The sequence below is a fragment of the Palaemon carinicauda genome, chromosome 29, assembly GCF_036898095.1.
Source record: "Palaemon carinicauda isolate YSFRI2023 chromosome 29, ASM3689809v2, whole genome shotgun sequence".
NCBI classification, from domain to species: domain Eukaryota; kingdom Metazoa; phylum Arthropoda; class Malacostraca; order Decapoda; family Palaemonidae; genus Palaemon; species Palaemon carinicauda.
In genome coordinates this window covers 93,962,274-93,984,687 of record NC_090753.1, presented here as the reverse complement: position 1 = coordinate 93,984,687, position 22,414 = coordinate 93,962,274, and the positions used below count along the sequence as shown (strand labels likewise).

The 22,414-nt window shown below is 47.9% G+C and overlaps 1 protein-coding gene across 1 annotated transcript in view; it reads left to right on the top strand.

The window, feature by feature from the left end:
• Nucleotides 1-22,414, top strand: part of LOC137622363 (small G protein signaling modulator 3 homolog) — a 91,393-nt gene that overhangs the window by 174 nt on the left and 68,805 nt on the right. Inside the window, exons 2-4 of the mRNA XM_068352955.1 lie at nucleotides 1,840-2,048; nucleotides 4,902-5,055; nucleotides 11,629-11,727. Of these exons, the coding sequence (XP_068209056.1) occupies nucleotides 1,904-2,048; nucleotides 4,902-5,055; nucleotides 11,629-11,727 (398 nt within the window). The 5' untranslated portion in view covers nucleotides 1,840-1,903. The remainder of the gene's footprint in view (nucleotides 1-1,839; nucleotides 2,049-4,901; nucleotides 5,056-11,628; nucleotides 11,728-22,414) is intronic.

Below are 22,414 nucleotides of genomic sequence, written 5' to 3'. Positions count from 1 at the left end.
CGTGTTATTGATATAGATTTAACACTGCTGTTAGTAAGAACAGAGTGTTTTTTAGGTTGCATTGTGAACCATTTTCATGCCAGGTATCTCAACCTATGGTAGACACTGCTTGTACGCTTGTAACTTGTCATTTTACGTTTAAATTGGGTTTAGGTTGTTATTTATAGGTCATTTATGTGTAAATATTTGTTTAAGTGAAAGAAATTGCTAAGATTTTTGTACTTATTAGTGTGTATGGTAGGGTCAGTGTCCTCGGACGTAGGTAACCCAGTAAAATTATAGAATAGTACAGTAAATGCTTTAGAGAAAATTAGACTGTTACTTGAGGTTTATTTATTGTGTTTTGAACATTTTACATTATGATTTCTGGAGTCAATTCGGTTTCATTGTATATTATTCCATACTAATGTAACCTAGGGAAAAACTACTGTTTCTTATAGAAAAAATTACGCTCTCTTCGAAAATGACACTCGTTCCCGTCGCAAATTAATAGTTTCAGAAATAAATATACATCTATATCCTCTAATAATGGGGAACCCCCAGTGGGAACTCGGGGTTTTGTGTGGGGAAAACATACTGGGGAATCGATATATAAACGTAAAACAAGCCTTTTCTTCTCTATACATTACCTTCTTGAAATTATAATAACTAGAGGAAAATACAAAACAGTATATCTGGATAAACTTTGGAGGCGCCGTTACAAAGATTGTGTCATGAAAAAATACAGTAACCAGTGCTGCCAACGTCCGATGCAGATCAAATGTTATTTTGTGACCTGTCATACTACTAGGCTAGGTTAGGTGGGTTTGTTAGGTTCTGTGCCCTTTTTGTACATTTTATATATTGAGTAAAACTTATATGGAGAAATTATTTAATATATGGAAATATCTATCATTACTATCTTTAGTAATGTCAACGTGCCGTTGGTAACTCTGTGTACCATACGTCAACGTTGGTAACACTGTGTATTATTGGTAACGTTGCTAATGTTATCGTTTGTTCGTAAGAGAAGTGACACCGTACATCTTAAAGTTATCCGAATTGGTTGATCTGTTTGTTTCCCATTGAAATGAACATCAAATTCGCTTAATTCACGTTATTTACTATAGGAAAACAATTATATTTCGTTTCCCCAGTATGTTTTCCCCACCCAAAACCCCGAGTTCCCACTGGGGGTCCCCCATTATCGTAGGATATAGATGTATATATATTTCTGAAACTATTCATTTGCGACAGAAACGAGTGTCATTTTTGAAGAGATCGTAATTTTTTCTGTAAGAAACAGTAGTTTTTTTCCTAGGTTACATTAGCATGGAATAATATACAAAATTACCGTAAATTCGTAGTCACAGTCACTTCTGAAAAAAGAAAAAAAAATTCAGTGTAAAGCAGTAGTCTTATGGCCAAGCACTAAGGAGGAGAGAGCGGACACATCCGATTTCTACCAGACAAAAGAAAAAAAGTAACGCAAGTCACCGACATTAAAGTAGATACAGTATAGGTGGCTGGGTACCACCCAGCCATCCCGTACCCTCCCCACTATAGTGGTCAGGTAGATTTGCCACCTCGCGTTAAAGTCATAATCGCTAACCATCCAGCTTCGCCGTAAGATAATCCATATAGATAGCGACAAGTTTGCATGAGTTAGGAAGAATACAAATTACTTCCAATTTTGTTTATTTTTTTTGTCCCATCATAACTGAAAAGCTATGGATCTGCGCTAGGTAAAGTTAGGAAAATAAGTTATCTTAAAATTTTCGATGTTGTTGGTAATTACCTGCTTTTTAAGAGGATAGTTTGTAAATTATTGTTTACTCAATAAGATTTTTCCTTTTGCAGTTTCAGGCAAAGCAGCAGTTTGGCACAGGCTAAACTGTGAAGCGACTACAGGTGTGTGTTTACTATGGAAATAGCACGTTCGCTCTTTGGTGTTCGTGCTCCAGATGGATACACCGACGGTTCGTCTCACGTCCACGTTGACACTGCGGTAGATGAGGATGAAAATGATGAGGTGTTTCTCCCTGATGCACCGGAGGGACTGACTACAGGTATTTTCTTATCTCCGCTAAGTTTAATTCATCCTTCATTCTTAAAGCTGCCGCTAATTCCTATATGTTATACCTTTAAATAGTTGAGATACTACATCTAGAGACTTATGGGGTCCTTTGACTGGCCAGACAGTACTACATAGGACCCTTCTCTCTGGTTACGGTTCTTTCCCTTTGCCTACACATACACCGAATAGTCTGGTCTATTCTTTACAGATTCTCCTCTGTCCTCATACACCTGACAACACTGAGATTGCCAAACAATTCTTCTTCACCCAAGGGGTTGACCACTGTACTGTAGCACTGTAATTGTTCAGTGGCTACTTTCCTCTTGGTAAGGGTAGGAGATACTCTTCAGCTATGGTAAGCAGCTCTTCTAGGAGAAGGACACTCCAAAATCAAACCATTGTTCTCTAGTCTTGGGTAGTGCCATAGCCTCTGTACCATGGTCTTCCACTGTCTTGGGTTAGAGTTCTCTTGCTTGAGAGTACACTCGGGCACACTTCTATCTAGTTTCTCTTCCTCTTGTTTTGTTAAAGTTTTTATAGTTTTTATAGGAAATATTTATTTTAATGTTGTTACTATACAGTACTTAAAATATTTTATAGTTCTTTATTTCCTTTCCTCACTGGGCTATTTTCCCTGTTGGGGCCCTTGGGCTTATAGCATGCTGCTTTTCCAACTAGGGTTGTAGCGCTACCTCCACTTTAACAGCGGTCGCTAATCGGTAAAGATGTCCTTCTTGTTGCCCTATTTTAAAGATTTTATGATTGGTCTGCTTTTCCTTTTTCAAATTTGCTTGCTTGATTGATTATGTCGGTTCCTCGGTCGAACATGCTGTTGTATGCTGGGAAACCCAGCAAAAGGTGTGGCTGGTATATGAGCTAGCAGGAAGTTGAGCCTCATGAACTTTATAGGTTGCTGAGGGCATGACTGTTTGGATGAATCCCCATGTTCCAAGTGACGGGAGTGGCCACCGGTGCAGTGGCCCAAGTTCGCAAAAAAATAGGAAGAAGTCTTAAAAGTGAATCTTCAGACTCAGTCTTTGAGTGAGCCAGGAGTTTTGCCTTCCTCTACCAAGGAAAGTTGACCATCTTCTGTGATTGGCATCAGAGTCTCTCTATTTATAGCTGACATCCTTGTCTAACTTCGAAGAGAGAAGCTCCTCTCGGTCTCTTCGGTGAGAGGATATTGCTTAGCTTTGAGCCTGGTCTTTAGTCTGAAGGTCTTTGAGCTTTCCCACTCATGGGAGCTGTCCTTGCTCTTTACTAGCTTCAAGCAGTCATGCCCTTCTAGAGAATTCACGAGAGTTCTCAACTCTTTCAAGCGGCCTTTGTATGAACCTCCGAGGAGAGCGTCAGATCAGGATTTTCCACTCAGGACTGACTCGTGGCTAAGACCCAGAACCCTGCTATCTACAATCCCATGGTCGAATCCTTCTACATCTCTCTCCAAGACACAATTAGCAATCGGAATGACCTGCTTTTCTGTCTAGTGAGGGTGCTATGGTGCTACCTTAAGTGAACTCAGTGCTTCAGACCAGAGCACTAGAGATTGTTTCTCAGCATTAGAAGGATTTAGAAACCACTGTCCAAGAATAAAGTCTTGTTCTGGCTTTGTGAGACTACGAAGCACAATTACTTCACTTCCAATTACTTTACTTCACAAGCTAAACTACAACCTTAGTTGGAAAAGAAGAAAGCTACAAGCAAAGGGGCTCTAACAGGGAGAATAGCATAGTGAGGGAAAGAAACAATGAAATTATTAAATTACCGGTATATATGAGAAGTAATGAGTAAAAAAATGTAAAATATATTTATATCAGTAACAATGTTAAAATTACTCTAATAATAATAATAATAATAATAATAACAATACATGGAGCTTCAAAGGCTTGTATCTTCTTAGGAGGAAAATCCACTTTGCTGTGTGCTTCCTCTTTCATGCGAGAGCTCTTTTAAAAATATAAAATACAAAGTTATCATAAATGAATGTTAAAAAAGTTCCAGTAGTTGAGAGAGGGTAGCACAACTCAAGTGGCTATCCTGTGAGATGCAGGTGAGTGGATCTCCCCCCTTGCGACACCTGTTAACGATTTAATCCATGTTCCAGCTTTGCTGAAGTCTTAGTGAAAGGTCAAAGGTTTGTATAGTTAGAAAAAATACAAATTAACAAACTTTTAAAATCTCTCTCTCTCTCTCTCTCTCTCTCTCTCTCTCTCTCTCTCTCTCTCTCTCTCTCTCTCTCTCTCTCTCTCTCTTTTTTTTTTTTTGTTTTGCATTTGTAATCTCTTAAACTATACCGGAAAAATACATAAGTTTTTTTTTAGTAACATCCTGTGGCATAGATGTCCAAGTTGTGTCAAAATGTTTTCAGCAACAGAATTTTAATCATAGATTCCATACTTGCAAACTCTCAACATTTCACTATAGAAAATCTCTCTCAGAAGATTATGCTATACATAGAAACATTGTGGTTAATTAAAATGACAAAGGAAATAATTCAAAGTAACCAAACCACTCTATATGTTCAGTTATGAAACCGGTATGCTAGTCATTATTTATGAGCAACTAGCTACTCACTTGTATTTCTAGTTATCACTCTTAAACTAGCTACAGAAGAAAGGATTGTTTGAAAGTACTGATGGTACGTAATATTACTATGAAATGAGGAGATTGCTGAAATCGACAATGTTATTACTGTACTGGGATATACTGCATTGGGTTTAAAGATCTTTGCATTAGTAGTAAATACCCAGGATACCGTTATCACAATTGTATAACTTTGTGGACTCATTGCATTCTTCACAAGGATTATCTCAGTCTTACACTTTCTCCCATCCTAAATCTTCAGGTATAAGCATTGGAAGGTCATGCGGAGGCCTAGGAGAGCCTTGTGTTGGAGGTCCATTTTCTGCGGTGACCCCATCCATGTGGCCCCAAGATATTCTGACTAGGCTCTCTCAACAAGACCAGCATGATGATCCTAATCACCAGCCAGATTACAGGTAAGAAAGTGTGGGTCATTTAGTGATCATTTGTTGTTGTTACTTAAAATATAGTATGTATTGTAAAAGGAAACTTGGGTAATTTAATTACCATTTATTCTTGCACTAATATAAACCATTGTCCTTTACATACTCTTGTAAGAATGACAACAGCAAAGATGCAATATGGCAGTTAGAATTATAGCAAGGTGTCAACAATTGGCCAGTAGCAGGGAGGCAACAGACGGGATGACTCACTGACAGACCACCTCAATATCAACCGTCTGCATATTTCCAGATCTTAGTCCATCAGTTTTCAAGAAAATTCCTCCTCTTCATCCCCTGGGGAGAAAGGTCTTCCAATTCAAAGTTCTTACTTTGGACTGTCGACCGCCCCTTAAGAATTCAATTGAGTTTTCACACTCGTATCTGCTTGGCTGCACACCAATGGGATTCAGGAAATGAGGTACCTGGACAATTGGCTGATCCTCTCATCATCCCAGAGGCAAACTTCTTTTTACCACAATCTGGGATCATGGTAAATCTGGAGATGTCGAGCCTGATGCTTAAGCGGAGGATGTAATATCTTCTTCACCCAAGGGGTTACCACACTGAAATTGTTCAGCGGCCACTTTCTTCTTGTTAAGGCTAGAAGAAACTCTTTAGCTATGGTCAGCAGCTCTTCTAGGACACTCCCAAATTAAACCATTGTACTCTAGTCTTGGGTAGTGCAATAGCCTCTGTACTATGGTCTTCCATTGAACAACTGTTGTGTCGAACCATTGGTTTTCGAATAATTAATATCGAACAACTGTTTTCGAATAATTGTCCGGATACGAATAAAAGTACACATCCTTCAGATCTACTGAAAGCAAGAAGTCTTCCTTTGATGGAATTCTTTAAGCGTGATCCACTCCAACATTCCTCCTCCCTTTGTCTGAAAGGCCAGGGTCCTCAATGTTGAAAAAATGGATAAGACCTCTATTCCCAAGATGGAGGGGGAGCAAAGGCCTGAAAATGTTGGTAAGTAACAATCCTGAAGGAATCAAAAAACCCAAGGTTCGGCCCTATGCTTCTGCTGGATTGCCCAAGGCACGACAAGGAATTCCCCCTACTCTTGGATGTAAGATGGGGGAGAATGCTGCAAAGTGTAACCCTCTTCTTCACTTCTTCAGCCGCCCCACTGCCTGGAAGAAACAGGTAGGGTAACGCAAAGAGCTGCCTGCCCCAGTTCCTTCCAAGAAGTTGCGGGTGGTCTCACCAGTCTGGTACCTAGGCCCCCGGGGAGGGGCAATCACTGCAGACATCATCGGGGACACACTGACTACGTCCTTCACTACTATCGGCGCCAATGGAGACAATGAAAGACCTAAGAACACCAATACTTTCCTTCATTCACACTTGTCATCAGTAGTAGCACAAATGGAGAAGAGCCTCCAACCTCCAATGGGGTGTGACAGTTGTTCAAATTAACAATTCTTCAAAAAAAAAGATAGCTATAAAAAGTTTTTCAAAAAATAATTATTTTGGAAACACTCATTTTGTTTTTGTTATAAGAATAGAAAAAAATAGTATTAAAGGATATATAGCAAAGGACACAATGAAATTATCATTTCTAATTAAAACTTGATAAAATCATTTTGATTTAATGATGTTATCAAAGCAAAATATCTGCAAATTTACAGACTGAAATGATATGAGATCGCACGTAAATATTCGATATCATTCTGACACTCGAAGAATTTATTAGTAAGGGACTTGAACCGTTCTGCACACCTCTGATATTTCTTTTGCCTTGTGTTACACTTGAGTGTCCCAATGATGGGCTGGGCAATGGCGGTGGGGTAGTTTATCCACCCTGGCAGGCTCAACCATACCGCTAAGGCCAGTTCTGAGAGACCAGACCAAGACTGGACCCCTATAGGCCTTCTCCTTTATTTTAAGATAGGCAAAGGCTAGGAGAAGGAAAACTCCAAAATCAAACCAAACAAGACCCCAACGGCGGAGCTTCCCAGCGCCGGCGGAAGAGGGCATTGCCTGTCGGGCAGGCAACAAGGCGGGCCTTGACATAACAAGAACCCGGCAGCCCGATGCAACCAACATCGGAGAAGCCGCCTGTCTCATATGTCTTGAGCCGCGGTGAAAATGATGTGGGCCAAGTGTGTGTGCGTGGCCGTTGCAAAGCCACGACCACCCACAACAATATACCTAGCTACTGGCATTCTGTCGTTTCCTCCACCCTTCTTCATCTCTTTCTCACCATCATCATCATCATGACCACCAGCAAGTCCTGAGGCGACAGCACCGTGGGTGAAGTGGGCAGTCCTGGATAGCTGGAAGCCCTTAGTCCATGACTGCACTCAGGCGGCGAGTCTAAGATTCAGTCGCTCTCTGGTGACGGAGCCGTGACACCAGAGTTCGGCAGCTGGACCCGTGACTGGGCTGGCCTATTGAGGACACCGCTGCCCACCCCACATGGGGAGGCCCCCTAGAAAAGGTGGGGTAAACATCGGACACGGCAAACCCGTCTGGTCAGCTCACCGCGGCTGGCGGACATCCCACTAATGCGGTCGAAATAACAAGAAAAAAATATTAACCTTAGGTGCGTGGAACATCCGCACCCTCCAAGACGTGACGAACACCAACCGCCCGGAACGACGTACAGCCCTCGTCTGCAAGGAGCTAGCCCGCTTCAATGTTGATGTGGCGGCTCTTAGCGAGACCAGACTACCTGAAGAGGGCAACATCAGGGAAGCTGGAACAGGCTACACCATCTTCTGGAAAGGCAAGGCCCTAGAGGAGCCTCGCATCCACGGTGTCGGCTTCGCCATCCGTTCCCAGCTAGTGCAGCAGCACAACCTCGCTCCCAAGGCCATCAGTGAGCGCCTGATGACTGTCCGCATCCCCATCTCGCGGGACAGACATCTCACCCTGATCTCTGTCTACGCCCCGACTATGACCTCAACCGATGATAATAAAGCTGCCTTCTACACCCAGCTCGACCGCACCATCCAGGCAGTGCCCGCCAATGACAAGCTCGTTGTGCTTGGCGACTTTAATGCCCGAGTAGGCAAAGACCATCGCCTGTGGGAGGGAATCATCGGCCGCCATGGCATTGGAAATTGCAACGCCAATGGCCAACTCCTACTGGGTCTGTGTGCAGAACACCAACTTGTGGTAACCAACACCATCTTCCAGTTACCAAAGCGACAAAAGACCACATGGAGACACCCACGGTCTAAACACTGGCACACCCTGGACTACGTCCTGACCAGAGCCAGAGACCGAGGAGACGTCCGCATCACCCGATCCATGCCCGGAGCGGACGACTGCTGGACGGACCACAGACTCCTCATCTCCCGACTCTCCGTGACGACCCTACGACCACCCAGAAGGGCACCTGACAGCGTACCACACCAACGCTTTGATTGTAGTAAGCTCCGGAACCCACAGGTGGCACAGAACTACAAGGAGGCCTGCGAACAATACCTCGCAGACCCTGTGGGTCAGGCCACTGTCGAGCACCACTGGACCACCCTCAGAAACGCCATGGCCCGTGCCGCGGAGGAAACACTAGGCCACACCACCAAGAAACGGCAGGATTGGTTTGATGAGAATGATGCTACCATCTCTCTTCTCATTGAAACCAAACGACAAGCACGCCTGACTTTGGAAAACCAACCAACAGCAGCTAACAAATGTGCTCACAAGGTGGCTGAAGCTGGTTGCCAAAGAGGTATCCGTGAAGCCCAGAACACCTGGTGGCAAAGAAAAGCTGCAGAAATACAGAGTTTCGCTGACCAACGTGACCTGCGCAACTTCTATGCAGCAACAAAAGAAATATTCGGTCCCACACAGTCATCAGTGGGCAGCCTGAAGGACGCGGATGGGGCCACGACCATCACCGACAGCGAGGGCATCCTGGCCAGGTGGAGGTCTCACTTTGAGAACCTCCTCAATGACCAAGCAGACACCCCAGACGATCTCCTGCGAATGACCCCGCAGCATCCCGTCCGTCACTGGATGGCACTACCACCCTCCATCCATGACTTCAACAAGGCCCTGCAGCGCATGAAGCCCGGCAAAGCCCCAGGGCCAGACAATATCCCGTTGGAGCTCCTCACTCACGGTGGCCCCGGCTTGAGGAACCGTTTGATGCTCCTTATACTGAAAATATGGGAGACCAAGACAAAATCGGGTGGGCAGCCATATCTTTTGAGGACAGCCCACATGGCGGGTCGAGGTACTTTGTCGAAGGCCTTTTTCAAATCCCAGAAGATGAACATTACGGGCTGTTGTAGTTGTCGCGCACAGAAGACTTCCGCGATGCAAACATCATTACCATCTTCAAGAAGGGAGACAGGGAGAACTGTAACAACTACCGGGGAATATCACTACTAAGCATCGCGAGTAAGATTTTCGCTCGGATTCTCCTTGACCGTCTCCTTATTCTCGCAGAAGACGTCCTGCCAGAGTCCCAGTGCGGCTTTCGACCTTCCCGCGGGACCATAGACATGATCTTCTGTGCGCGACAACTACAACAGCCCGTAATGTTCATCTTCTGGGATTTGAAAAAGGCCTTCGACAAAGTACCTCGACCCGCCATGTGGGCTGTCCTCAAAAGATATGGCTGCCCACTCGATTTTGTCAAGCTGGTGCGTGCCCTCCATGACGGAATGGTTGGGAGAGTCTGCCACCAGAACTCTCTTTCAGACCCATTCCCCATCAACGGCGGCCTGAAGCAGGGCTGTGTTCTGGCCCCGACGTGTTTCTCGCTATACACCGCAGCAATGCTCAACGAGATTCCCCCAGACACACCCTCAGTAGACCTACGTTTCCGCATGGATGGAGGCGCTTTCAACCTCGCTAGACTCCGCGCCAGAACCAAGACCACCTTGTGTGCAGTGCGAGAACTGCAGTATGCTGACGACAATGCCACCCCAGGTCAGACGGCAGAGGACCTGCAGTCGTTAGCTGATGCATACAACTCTGCCTACGAACGTTTTGGGATGCAAGTCAACTCAGACAAAACCAAGACCCTCGTCCAACATCCACCAGGACTGATGCTCCCCAACTTCAATACCACAGTGAATGACCAATCGTTAGAACAGGTGGACCAGTTCTCCTACCTAGGGAGCATCCTAACATCAGCTCCCACAAGCAAAAAGGACGTGGAGAACAGGATCAGGGCAGCCCACTCCGCCTTTGGCCGACTCAACTGCCGCGTATTTAACAACCACGCACTGACAATGACCACCAAAATAATGGTGTTCAGGGCAGTAGTCCTCTCCACGCTCCTGTATGCATGTGAAACATGGACACTATATAGAAACGATATTAAAATCCTAGAACGCTTCCAACAAATGAAACTGAGGCAGATCTTGAAAATCCCCTGGGAGAGCCACACCACCAACATTGAAGTCTTAGAACGTGCCTCGCTGACCAGCGTGGAGGCCACCATCATCCACCACCGCCTCCGCTGGATAGGACACGTGCATAGGATGGATCCATCTAGGCTCCCAAAGAAAATATTCTATGGAGAACTGACCCAGGGCACCAGACCACGAGGAGCCCCGAAAATGCGCTATAAAGATCAACTAAAGCGCACCCTGGCTCTAACTGACATCGATCCTTCCTCATGGGAAGAAACAGCCAGGGACAGGAAAACCTGGAGGAGTACAGTACACCATGGCACCGTGGACTTCGAGGAGAGGAGGAGACAAAATAAGGAGGCTAGGAGGAGAAGAAGGAGAGAGCGATTAGAACAGCCCCGCCCACCACCTACCCTCCCTTGTGAACACTGTCCGCGTCTCTTCCACCACAGACTAGGACTTAACAGCCACATCAGGCATAAGCACCCACCCCACAGATAGGAGGCTGATGGCTAACGACAGAACCCAATACTCGGACACGAGTGGGCGCCGACGACGACGACGATGGTCTTCCATTGTCTTGGGTTAGAGTTCTCTTGCTTGGGGGTACACTTGGGCACTCTGTTCTGTCTTGTTTCTCTTCCTCTTGTTTTGTTATAGTTTATATAGGAGATATTCATTTCAATTTTTGCTACTCTTCTTAAAAAAATGTTTTTTCCTTGTTTCCTCTCCTCCATGGGCCATTTTCCCTGTTGGAGCCCCTGGGCTTATAACATCCTGCTTTACCAACTAGGGTTGTAGGCTTAGCTAGTAATATCGATAATAATAATAATAATAATAATTAGTGGATACAATAGAGGGAAGAGGCTTTCCAGCTGAAGATTGAGTCACAATACTCAGCAGAGCAGAGCGCTCTTTACTGCACCATTGCGTCATCCATCATCACTGCTACTCTTCAGTTACTAACAGCGCCTCGTTATGAATATCAACAGCCGAATTCCAGCTTTGTTGGAATCATACTCTTATTAAAGAACTCGGGTTTCTATAGTTGGTAAAAATTAGATTACTTTTCTACAATTTTTACCATGTCAAAATACAATACAGTATGTAGAATTTACAAATAATTCTAACCGTGTCAAAATACAATATCTACATTGAAGTGTTCCGTATGCAAAATTGTGCCATATCTGAAGCCTGTAAATATTTGGAAAAATTCTTCCAGGTTTGATGAATTTGGTTTTAGAGTGGAAGAGGAAGATGGACCAGAACAGAGCAGCACAAAACTTCTTAGTCAACCATTTGTCGAAGATCCACAGCACAGGTTTGTTAACTAAGTACTGTATTACAATATTTCTCTTTTATTATTACTCTGCAGAATGGCAGCAGAGTAATATTGCAGAAAAGTGTGAAAGATATAGAGAGAAAAATGTGGAAGTAAAGCACAAGGTAAGTGAGGCAAAGAGTGCAGCTGACCTGAGGTGGGGTCAGGGATTGGGTCATTCATATAAAGAGAATAAGAAGTTGTTTTGGAAAGAAGTGAAGAGAGTAAGGAAGGCTGGTTCAAGAATTGAAGAGACAGTGAAAGATGGAAATGGAAGGTTGTTAAAAGGAGAGGAGGCAAGGAAAGGGTGGGCGGAGTATTTTGAAAGTTTACTGAATGTTGAGGATAATAGGAAGGTGCTGGTGATGGGAGATGAGAATGAGAATGAAAGAGAGATTACAAGAGAGGAAGTGAGGAGAGCACTAGATGAAACGAGAGTAGGAAAAGCATCTGGTATGGATGGTGTGAGAGCTGAGATGTTGAAGGAAGGGGGTGTGACTGTACTTGAATGGTTGGTGAGATTGTTTAATATGTGTTTTGTGTTGTCAATGGTACCAGTAGATTGGGTTTGTCCATGTATTGTACCACCATAAGGGTAAGGGAGATGTGCATGAGTGTTGTAATTCAAGGGGTATTAGTTTGTTGAGTGTAGTTGGAAAATTGTATGGTAGAGTACTGATTTATAGGATTAAGGATGAAACAGAGAATGCAATCTTAGAAGTACAGGGTGGTTTTAGAAGAGGTAGGGGTTGTATGAATCAGATTTTTACAGTACGGCAGATATGCGAGAAATATTTAGCATAAGGTAAGGAGGTGTATGTTGCGTTTATGGATCTGGAGAAAGCGTATGATAGAGTTGATAAGGAAGCAATGTGGAATGTGATGAGGTTATATGGAGTTGGTGGAATGTTGTTGCAAGCAGTGAAAAGTTTCTACAAAGGCAGTAAAGCATGTGTTATGATAGGAAATGAAGTGAGCGATTGGTTTCCGGTGAGAGTGGGGCTGAGACAGGGATGTGTCATGTCGCCATGGTTGTTTAACTTGTATTTGTTCCGTAACCGAAATACAAACCACGCTATTTACATTGGGTATTACATTCAGCGTAGCTGAAATGACGAGCCATTAGATTTTAACGAGAGTTTCCTACCCCGCGCTAGTTAGCAGGGGTAGCTTGCTACCCCTCCCTCCCTCACACACCGGTGAAATGTCTCTCTTCACTTTTGGCTCGGATAATGGACAGACGTCTCTGTCTTCGTCCTTGCTTGGCAGCCATTATTTGTTTTGTCTTTACTTAATCACTTACTTTTCTTTTACTCAATATATATGTAAACATTTTTTTTTTCGTGTTTATGTATATATTTGAGTATAGAAATCAGTAAGTTTCCTTTTCAGAGTTTGTGCTTGTGTGTGTAGTGTACGATATCTCCGTGGAGCCCTCGGCAGTTAGGCCACCACGGTGTAATTTCATGGGTCGCGATCGAGTTTGACTACGGTCTTTCTCTCTCTCTCTTTTGAGGTCGTTCACCCTTTTATTACGTCTGAGTAGCTTCCTTCCCGTGTGGGTGGGGTTGCTACGCCGTACGTTTTGTCTCAATTAGTTTATGAATCTAATTGTATTTGTTGATTTTTCAGCTTTTGTAGAACGATTCCTTTCGGGGTTTTCGTTCTTTATTTAGTGTTCATTCATTTTTAAATTACATAATTACAATTATAATTGTTATAATTCTGTGTTGGTTACAGCTCTCCTTCCGTGAGTGTAAGTGGTTGTGAGGGCACGTGCCTGTTGTGTAATTCTTGTGTTCTTTTCCCTCGGGATTCCTCTTCGGAGCCTTCCCGGGGGAATGAATGTTAACTAATGATTTTTGTTTTTATTTTTCACAGTTACCGATCTAGTTCGTTTCTGTAATGTGACAACGGAGTGAGCTGTCTTGTTGAGGCCTGGGGATTCGGCTGTTGCTGCCTCCCCTATAGATCTTCATCAGGGGCGTGTCTCCTCCTGGAAGTACTCCCGTGACGATTGATAGCTCTCCAGTTCATTTTAGAACACTCAGGAGGCTCGCCTCCTTGGGTGGGTAACTTTCCTTCTGAGGGAAGTTTTCCTGTCCAGACTTGAGTTTTTTTCCCCTCTGGGGGGTTCTCCTCTTGCCTTTATTTCGTGCGACTATGCTCTTGGTGCTGAGCGGTCGCACCTGCAGTTACGCTCAACTGTAGGAGCCCCTCTTCGGAGGATTGCTCTTTTTAGGTCACTGGCTGACCCGTCTCTTCTACGAAGAGTACACTCATAGAGACTCCTCTTCGGAGGACTCTTCTGCTGTTGTTGCTGTTGTCCGCCTTCGCCGTAAGGCTCACCGTCCGCTACGTCGTAAGGGCCTCCCGTCTCCCTATAAGGGTGCTAAGAGGCGCCTTTTTTAATCTTCTCCGTATGCAGCCTGCAGCTCCTACCTCCTTAGATCTCTCCGGGGATCGATCTCCAACGCCTTCCTGACCTTCCGCCCCTGGTGCAGCTGGACAGCAGTCTGACCTCGTCATCCGACGGGCAACGGTCCCTTCGGGGCAAAGGGTTGCCTCCCACGGGGGCTTCCCTTGCGTGTCAGGGTTCCCCTGCGCGCCCTTCTGCAGTGTTAGCGCACAGGCGCTCTCCTGCTCGTCAGCGTTCTCCTGATCGCTAGCGCTCTCCTGTTCGCCAGCGCTCTCCTGTTCGTCAGCGCTCTCCTGATGATCATCGCCCCACTGCTCGCCAACGCTCTCCTGAGGACTCCGAACATCCTGCTGTTCCTGTTGTGCGCCCTGCGCGCCATCGGTCTCCTGAGCGCTCTAGATATCCTGCCCGTCAGAGCGCACCTGCGCTTCCAGTTCCTGATACGCGCCCTGTGCGCCCACGTTCGCCCGCGCGACTTAGAACTTCGGTTCAGGTCTTGGACAAGGACTCTTCTCCTCGCCCTCGCGATCCGGCTCGTCAGCCTGCTCCAGCGCAGCAACGCTCGCGGTCGCCTACGCGTGCTTCTAGCCTAGTGTACGCACAGGATTCCACGCGTCGCCCTTCTGTTCGCCAGCGACCACAGACGCGTCAACGATCCCCAGCGCGTCAGCGATCCCCTAAACATCGGCGATCTTCTGACCGCCCGCGTGATCTTTCGCCTGCGCGCAAGCACCATCATGCGCCAACGCGCCATCGCTTGCCTACGCGCCGGCGTTCACCAACACACCATCGATCGCCTGCTCGCTATCGATCTTCCACGCGTTACAGGTCCCCTGGACACCATCAGTAGCGATCTAGCGTTCGCCTGCTGTGGACCATGATCTCCGGTAGCTGAGTCTTGCCGTAGATCTTCCTCCTGCTCGCCAGCGCTCACCTTTACTTCTGTCCTTCTGTGCGCCAGCGCACATCTGCGCGCCCTTTCCTGCCACGCACCAATGGGCGCCAACGGTTTTTTCCTGACCGTCCAGGATCGCCTGATTGACAGCTCGCATCAGCGCTCACCTTCCTGATGCACCTGCGCGCATTCTGATTAGTGCGATGCGCGCTAACCATCCCTAGTCTCTTACGCGTCAGCGATCTCCTACGCGCCCGCGCGATTCTTCGCCTGCGTGCTAGCGTTTTTGTTAACGCACCACCGCTCGCCAACGCGCCATCGCTTGCCGACGCGGCATTGCTTGCCAACGCGCCATTGCTTGCCAACGCGCCTTCACTCGCCTACGGGCCATTGCTCATCAACACGCCATCGCCCGCCTTCGCGGCATCGGTCTCCCGACCACCTGCGCTCGCCCGCGCGCCCACGTGCCTGCGCGACCACACGCCCGCCCGTGCGACCGCACGCCCACGTGCCCGCGCGCCTACACGTAGGCGCTCCAATGTTCGCCCGCGTGCGAACCAACGGTATTCCATCGCGCGAACCAACGGTGTTCCATCGCGCGAACCGACGGTGTTCCATCGCGCGAACCGATGGTGTTCCATCGCGCGAACCAACGGTGTTCCATCGCGCGAGCGCCAGCTCGATTCCTGCAGTAAGCCATCGCTTGCCTACGTGTCGTCGCTCGCCTGTGAACTGTCGGATTCCGACCGCCAGTTCTCGCCCTTCCAACCACGCCCGCCCTCCTTCTGCGCTCCCTCGCGTACTTTTGTCTGCACTCCTATGTGCCCGCGCACGGGCGCTTCCACGTTCGCCCATGAGCGAACCATTCATTTACCATCGCGCGAGCGCTAGGGCGATTGCGACCACGATTCCCGTCGGGGTCTTGCAACACGGCCAGCCTGGAGAGTCTTCTGGAGCGCGTATTTCCAGAACACGGTCTCCACATGACTCGTGCTAGAGCAGGAAGAATCTTCAGGGAGGTCTGTGCAACATTCTTCTTTCCAGAACCTGGGTTAGTCCTTTCTCTTCGTTATTCCCTGGAAGGGTCTGGCCAGGGAGTTTTCCTTTCGAGATTTCTCCGTCGGGCAAGGGGTGACTGGTTTAGCCCTTCCTCTTCACCTCTCGTGGAAGGAGCTTACCAGGCCTTTCCCTCCTCGTTTGCGACCCGAGGTTTTGTACTAGGGAGCCCCAGGAAGATCTTGGGTACTTTCCTCCTCTCGGGCTCAAGCACCTTTGCGTTCCGTCGCCAAGTTTGGAACTTGCGGGCAACCTCGATGTTGGAGCATCTAGACGCAGTGTCCGAGGGCTTCCTCTCGGGTGTCTCATCCGTGAATGTTGACAAGCTCAGACACTCTTCCATCCTTGGGAAGAGCTTGTTTTGAGCCCAAGGACAGAGAAATGAACTGTTGTTGGGCGTTTTCACTCCTCCAAGGCGCTTACTTCCAGACCCTGCAGGCCTCTGACGCCTCTTCATTCAGCCTCGTCAGCCTAAGTTATCGGAACCGGCTACGGCAGCTAAGACAAGGTGTACAATAGCAGTCCCCTCCTGTCAGTGACAGGTAGCACGGGAGGCTCTCCCGGGGGGGCATAATCCTAGAGGGACCGGCAAAGTTCACAAACTCTAGGATTGGCAATCCCCCTTGCAGGTCTCACGCTGGGGGGATGCCTAAGGTTACTCGTCCGGATAACAGCCTCCCGATGCCGATTCCTGCACGATCTCCGTGATCAGCCAAGGATATCGCGCCTCGCTCTTACCATCTTCCCTTCACTGTCGGCGAATCCAGTGTCACTGAGCCTCTATGCCATGGGGTCGGCAAGAGGTTTGCCCGTAGGGCAGAAGGATCCATGCCTTAGGAGAAGGTCCTCCATAGGATCGTCGACGGCTTCCCCCCCCCTGGCTTCTTCAGTCGATCCTTTCTTCTGGGAAAGCATCTGAGTCGGGAGTTCCGTCGTCGACCTCTCAGCTCTGATCAAGTTTGTCGAACAAACTTCGTCCAGCGTGGAACAGCAGAGTCGATCAGACTGGTAACGAGGCTGCAGGACTCCTTAGGCCCTGGATCGGAAGGACGGGTACTTCCAGGTTCCATTCCATCCATCTTCCAGGAAGCTCTTGGAATTCAGCCTAGACTACAGATGTTCCTGCTTAAGATGCGGTGTGGCGCTCCCGCCGCGGCATCGCAGGTTTTTCCCCAGAGAACTCTCCCTGCTTTCCTCATGGCCGCTCAGGAGCAGGCTTCCGCCTCCTTCTCTTTTTTGGAGGTCTGGTCAACTCCGGTAGGCTCGGGTTCGACCTTCCTCAACACCTGGACAAGCTTCCGGGTCTTTACCAAGAAGTGAGGGATCATGGTAATTTGCTAGGAGCCTTCTCTACTTCTGCCTCAACATCTGGAGTATCTAGCCATTATATTGACTCCTTCTCCGAGCCTTCCCTTCAGTTGACTGTGGCAAGGCTGAGGAGAGTCGCAGTACCTGTTCTCAGTCAAGGAGAGCTTTCAGCCCTATCTTGGAATGTTTCCTGGGTCTCTTTTCCTCATTGACCCGTCTAGTTCCGAACGGTCGCCTCAGGATAAGTTCCCTGTGAGGCGGCCCAAGTCCCGGTGGTATCCAAGCAACGATTAACCGGACTTTCTGGTCCCTATGGGACCAGCGGACAGCGGAACGTTTAGACCGGCAATGGGTGTTGACCTATGGAACCTCTTGCATGGGAGTGGATATTCTCGTCCTTTCCCCACATTTGATGCTGATCTCGGACTCGTCAAAGAAAAGGTGGGGGCATGTTCCGGTTCAGGCCTATGGTCAGGACCTGAAGGGTACCTCCCCATCATTCAGGCAGGCTTAGGGGCCGTAGTCTGGCCCCTCTACAGATCCTACAGACCCTGCCGAGTCGCTCCGTGCGCGACAACCTCATGGTACTGGCGTATTCCAACCAGCAGGGAGGCGCATTTTCATACTTTCGCATCTTGCAATAGAAATACTGAGATGATCCGAGGTCCTCTCAATACCACTTACGGCTCGCTCATTCCGGGCAGAGGAATGTTCTCTCCGACTATCTGAGCAGAGCCTCACAGATAGAGAGTACCTGGGGGTCTTTGGCCTATAGTAACCAGCAAGTCCTGGCCTGGGGGACCTGATCACGGCAGCCTGGAACTTCAAGCTTCCGCTGTTCTTCCCCCCCAGTCTCAGACCCCAAGACTCTTTGGCAAGATGCTTTCCGGTGACGGTGGGACAACATCAACGCCTGCATCTTCCCACCATTGTTGTCTGTTGAGAATGGGTCTCAACAAGACCAGGTTGTCTGTCAACCTTTCGATGGCCCTGAGAGCTCCGCTGTGACTATACGCAGAACGGTTTCCGGACCCTCTGCTTCCCATGACGGAACTCCCGGGAGAGCTTCTTCCACGACACAGGCTACTCAAACAACCACACTATAACATCTTTCACGAGCCGTTGCATTGCTTCGGCTTCACGCCTGGAGACACTACGCCGCCTCCTCAAGAAGAAACAACCCGCTACAGTCGCGGAGCGGAGGTCGCGTCACCTGCGATAGTCATCCGCACGGGTCTACCAGGCGAAGTGGAGAGTCTTCTGTGGTTGGTGTCGTGGGAGAGATACCTCTTCCCTTGAGGAATCTTCTCCAGCAATAACGGAGTTATTGCTTTTCGGCGGGAGGAAACTCTTTTCCGCTCTCGGCAGTGAAGCCTATCGCTCAGCCTTTCCCTGGCCTTCAGGCTGAAAGGAATAGATTTTTTCCTTCCCGCTGGACCTTTCTTTGCTCATGCGAAGCTGCGAACGTCCCTGCCCCCAGTCGGAGTGAGTCCTCCATGGAGCATGGTTCGGACTCTTTAGTCCCTTAAGAGATCTTCTCAAGAACCATTACGTCAGGCCTCTGATCGTATTCCGTCTTGGGGGACGGTGCTCCTGCTCACTCTGGCCTCGGCCAGGGTGTAAGCAATCTTCATGGTCTCGTACAACTCCGCCCTTTCAAGAGAATAGGGGAAGGCAACATTCAGGTTTGTTCCTGAGTTGTTTTCTAGACTCAGAATCTTGGAGTCCCGGTCCTCCGGTTCGACTCCTTCAAGATTTCGAGTCTCTGTTCTGTATCAGATGACCCAGACCTTCTCCTTCTTGCCAGTAAAGGAATCGAGGGGTTATCTTTGGGAACAGCTGCAGTTTGTCCTCACGTGCAAGTCGGTTTGGGAGCACAGGGAGGACACAGGGGAGAGTTACCAGTATACCTCTTCAGCTCGGACTTAAGGGCATTCATCTCGACCTGTCTCCAGACCCTCCCCCGTCACGTCGCCCTACAGCACGATGTCGGATACATTGCAACGTCCCTCGCCTTCGAGTAGAACTACTCTGTGACGCAGGTGCTACAAGCTGGAGTCTGGAAGCGTCTAATGACCTTCGCAGGACGTGACCCACAGGAGTATCGATACGTTTTTATCGCTCTGTGGTGGCTACACAACAGCTGGTCTAACCTCAGGCTCCTTTTTGAACAGGTAGCAGAAGGTTGAGGGCATTGTTATCAGGTTTTAGTCTGCATGAACGAAAGAAGTATGTCTGGCCCTTACTTCTTTCTTCATCGTCCCCTCTACTGGGGAAGCAGCATCCTGGTCTCTGCATAGCTGACCTCAAACCTCTGCAGGTAAACCATGCTTCCTTGTGTTCCGAGTATTGAGTCAATACTGTCGCGTCCCCCATACCCTGACGAGGTGGTATTGGGAACGTCCTAACCCAGAGTTCCTTCTGGAACTCCAGGTCAACTGCCTAGGACGAGTCACACTTTCTTCCTTCACACACAAGCTTATGTAGGCCACACGTTTCCTTGCGGAGCAAGGAACTTGTGAGGTGCAGGGGCTCCTTTTCTCGAGTGCGACTCACTCGGATTCTGAGTCCCCGGGTAAGCCAAAGCCAGTATGGCTGGGGACTTTCCACCCTTCCTAAGGGGTTAGTCACCCAATATAAATAGCGTGGTTTGTATTTCGGTTACGGAACAAATGACAAATTCGGAGATAATTTGCATTTTTCCTAACCATACAAACCTTAGCTATTTACACATATTTGCCCGCCAGCCCTGTCCCCCAAGTCAAGTCCTACCTCTAAGTGAAGTGAGACATTTCACCGGTGTGTGAGGAAGGGAGGGGTAGCAAGCTACCCCTCCCCCTACCTCTGCTAACTAGCGCGGGGTAGGAAACCCTCGTTAAAATCTAATGGCTCGTCATTTCAGCTACGCCGAAAGTAATACCCAATGTAAATAGCTAAGGTTTGTATGGTTAGGAAAAATACAAATTATCTCCAAATTTGTCATGTTGATGGAGTGGTAAGAAAGGTGAATGCTCGAGTGGTGCTTGGACGAGGATTGAAACTGGTAGATGAGAATGACCATGAATGGGAGGTAAATCAGTTTTTGTTTGCGGATGATACTATACTGGTTGCAGACACGGAAGAGAAGCTTGGCCGATTAGTGACAGAATTTGGGAGGGTGTGTGAGAGAAGGAAGTTGAGAGTTAATGTGGGTAAGAGTAAGGTTATGAGATGTACGAGAAGGGAGGGTGGTGCGAGGTTGAATGTCATGTTGAATGTAGAGTTACTTGAGGAGGTGGATCAGTTTAGGTACTTTGGGTCTGTTGTTGCAGCAAATGGTGGAGTGGAAGCAGATGTACGTCAGAGAGTCAATGAAGGTTGCAAAGTGTTGGGGGCAGTTAAGGGAGTAGTAAAAAATAGAGGGTTGGGCATGAATGTAAAGAGAGTTCTGTATGAGAAAGTGATTGTACCAACTGTGATGTATGGATCGGAGTTGTGGGGAATGAAAGTGACGGAGAGACAGAAATTGAATGTGTTTGAGATGAAGTGTCTAAGGAGTATGGCTGGTGTATCTCTAGTAGGTAGGGTTAGGAACGAAGTAGTGAGGGTGAGAATGGGTGTAAGAAATGAGTTAGCAGCTAGAGTGGAAATGAGTGTGTTGAGGTGGTTTGGCCATATTAAGAGAATGAAAAATGGCTGTCTGCTAAAGAAGGTGATGAATGCAAGAGTCAATGGGAGAAGTACAAGAGGAAGGGCAAGGTTTGGGTGGATGGACGGAGTGAAGAAAGCTCTGGGTAATAGGAGGATAGATGTGAGAGAGGCAATAGAGCGTGCTAGAAATAGGAATGAATGGCGAGCAATTATGACGCAGTCCCGGTAGGCTGTGCTGCTTCCTCCGGTGCCTTGGAAGACCGCGGAGGTAGGAGCAGTAGGGGATTCAGCGTTATGAAGTTTCATCTGTGGTGGATAACTGGGGAGGGTGGGCTGTGGTACCCCTAGCAATACCAGCCGAACTCGGTTGAGTCCCTTATCAGGCTGGGAGGAACGTAAAGAGTAGAGGTCCCCTTTTCTGTTTCATTTGTTTGATGTCGGCTACCCCCCAAAATTGGGGGAAGTGCCTTGGTATATGTATGTGTGGATTATCAATGGTAATTAAAAGTACTGTATATGTTAAGATTGTATTTATAATTTATTCCGTAACCGAAATACAAACCACGCTATTTACATTGGGTTTACCTTTCGGTGTAGCTGAAATTGACGAGCCAATAGATTTTAACGAGGGTTAACCACCCCCGCGCTAGTTAGCGGGGGTAGGGGAAGGGGTAGCTTGCTACCCTCCCCCCCCCCCCACACACACACACACCGGTGATTTGCTTCACTTCACTTTTGGCTCGGACAATGAAGAGACGTCTCTGTCTATTGTCCTCGTTTTTTGACAGCCTTAATCTTTTTTTGCTTTTCCTCAGACTTTGCGTGTTTGAAGTTGGCCTCGCCCTTTGCAGTTCATCATGCGCAAGTGCCCTGGTATTGCCGGCCGCCCTTGCGGTACCTTCATGTCTGCGGTGGATACTGATCCTCACACCCTTTGCCCGCAGTGTCGAGGCCGACGGTGTGATAGTGAAAATACATGTAGTGAGTGTTGGGAGTGGTCTGCCTCCCTGTGGGAGAGATTTGCCCGCCGGCGTAAGAAGAAGTCCAAGAGAGACCGTTCTCCCTCGAGGGTTGCCTTGAAGGAGGAAGGCTCTCGGGACTCTTTTTCCGCAGCCCAAACCTCCTCCGAAGCTCCCCCTCGTCCGGCTCCTGTTGAGAGGCCGCCGAGTGGGAGCGCAGGCCCTAGTTCTGTTTCCCGACCTCGGGGTGCGGGAGAGGGCATCGCCTCCCATAGCGGGGCGGTTCCCCCTCCTCCTCCGGGGGAGGATATTGATAATATTAACTCCATGTATAATGATGATCTTTTTCAGCTTTGGGGTTCCTTGGGGCTTAAGGGCCTACCCTCCAAGGAAGCCCTGTTTGACCTTATTCAGTTGGGG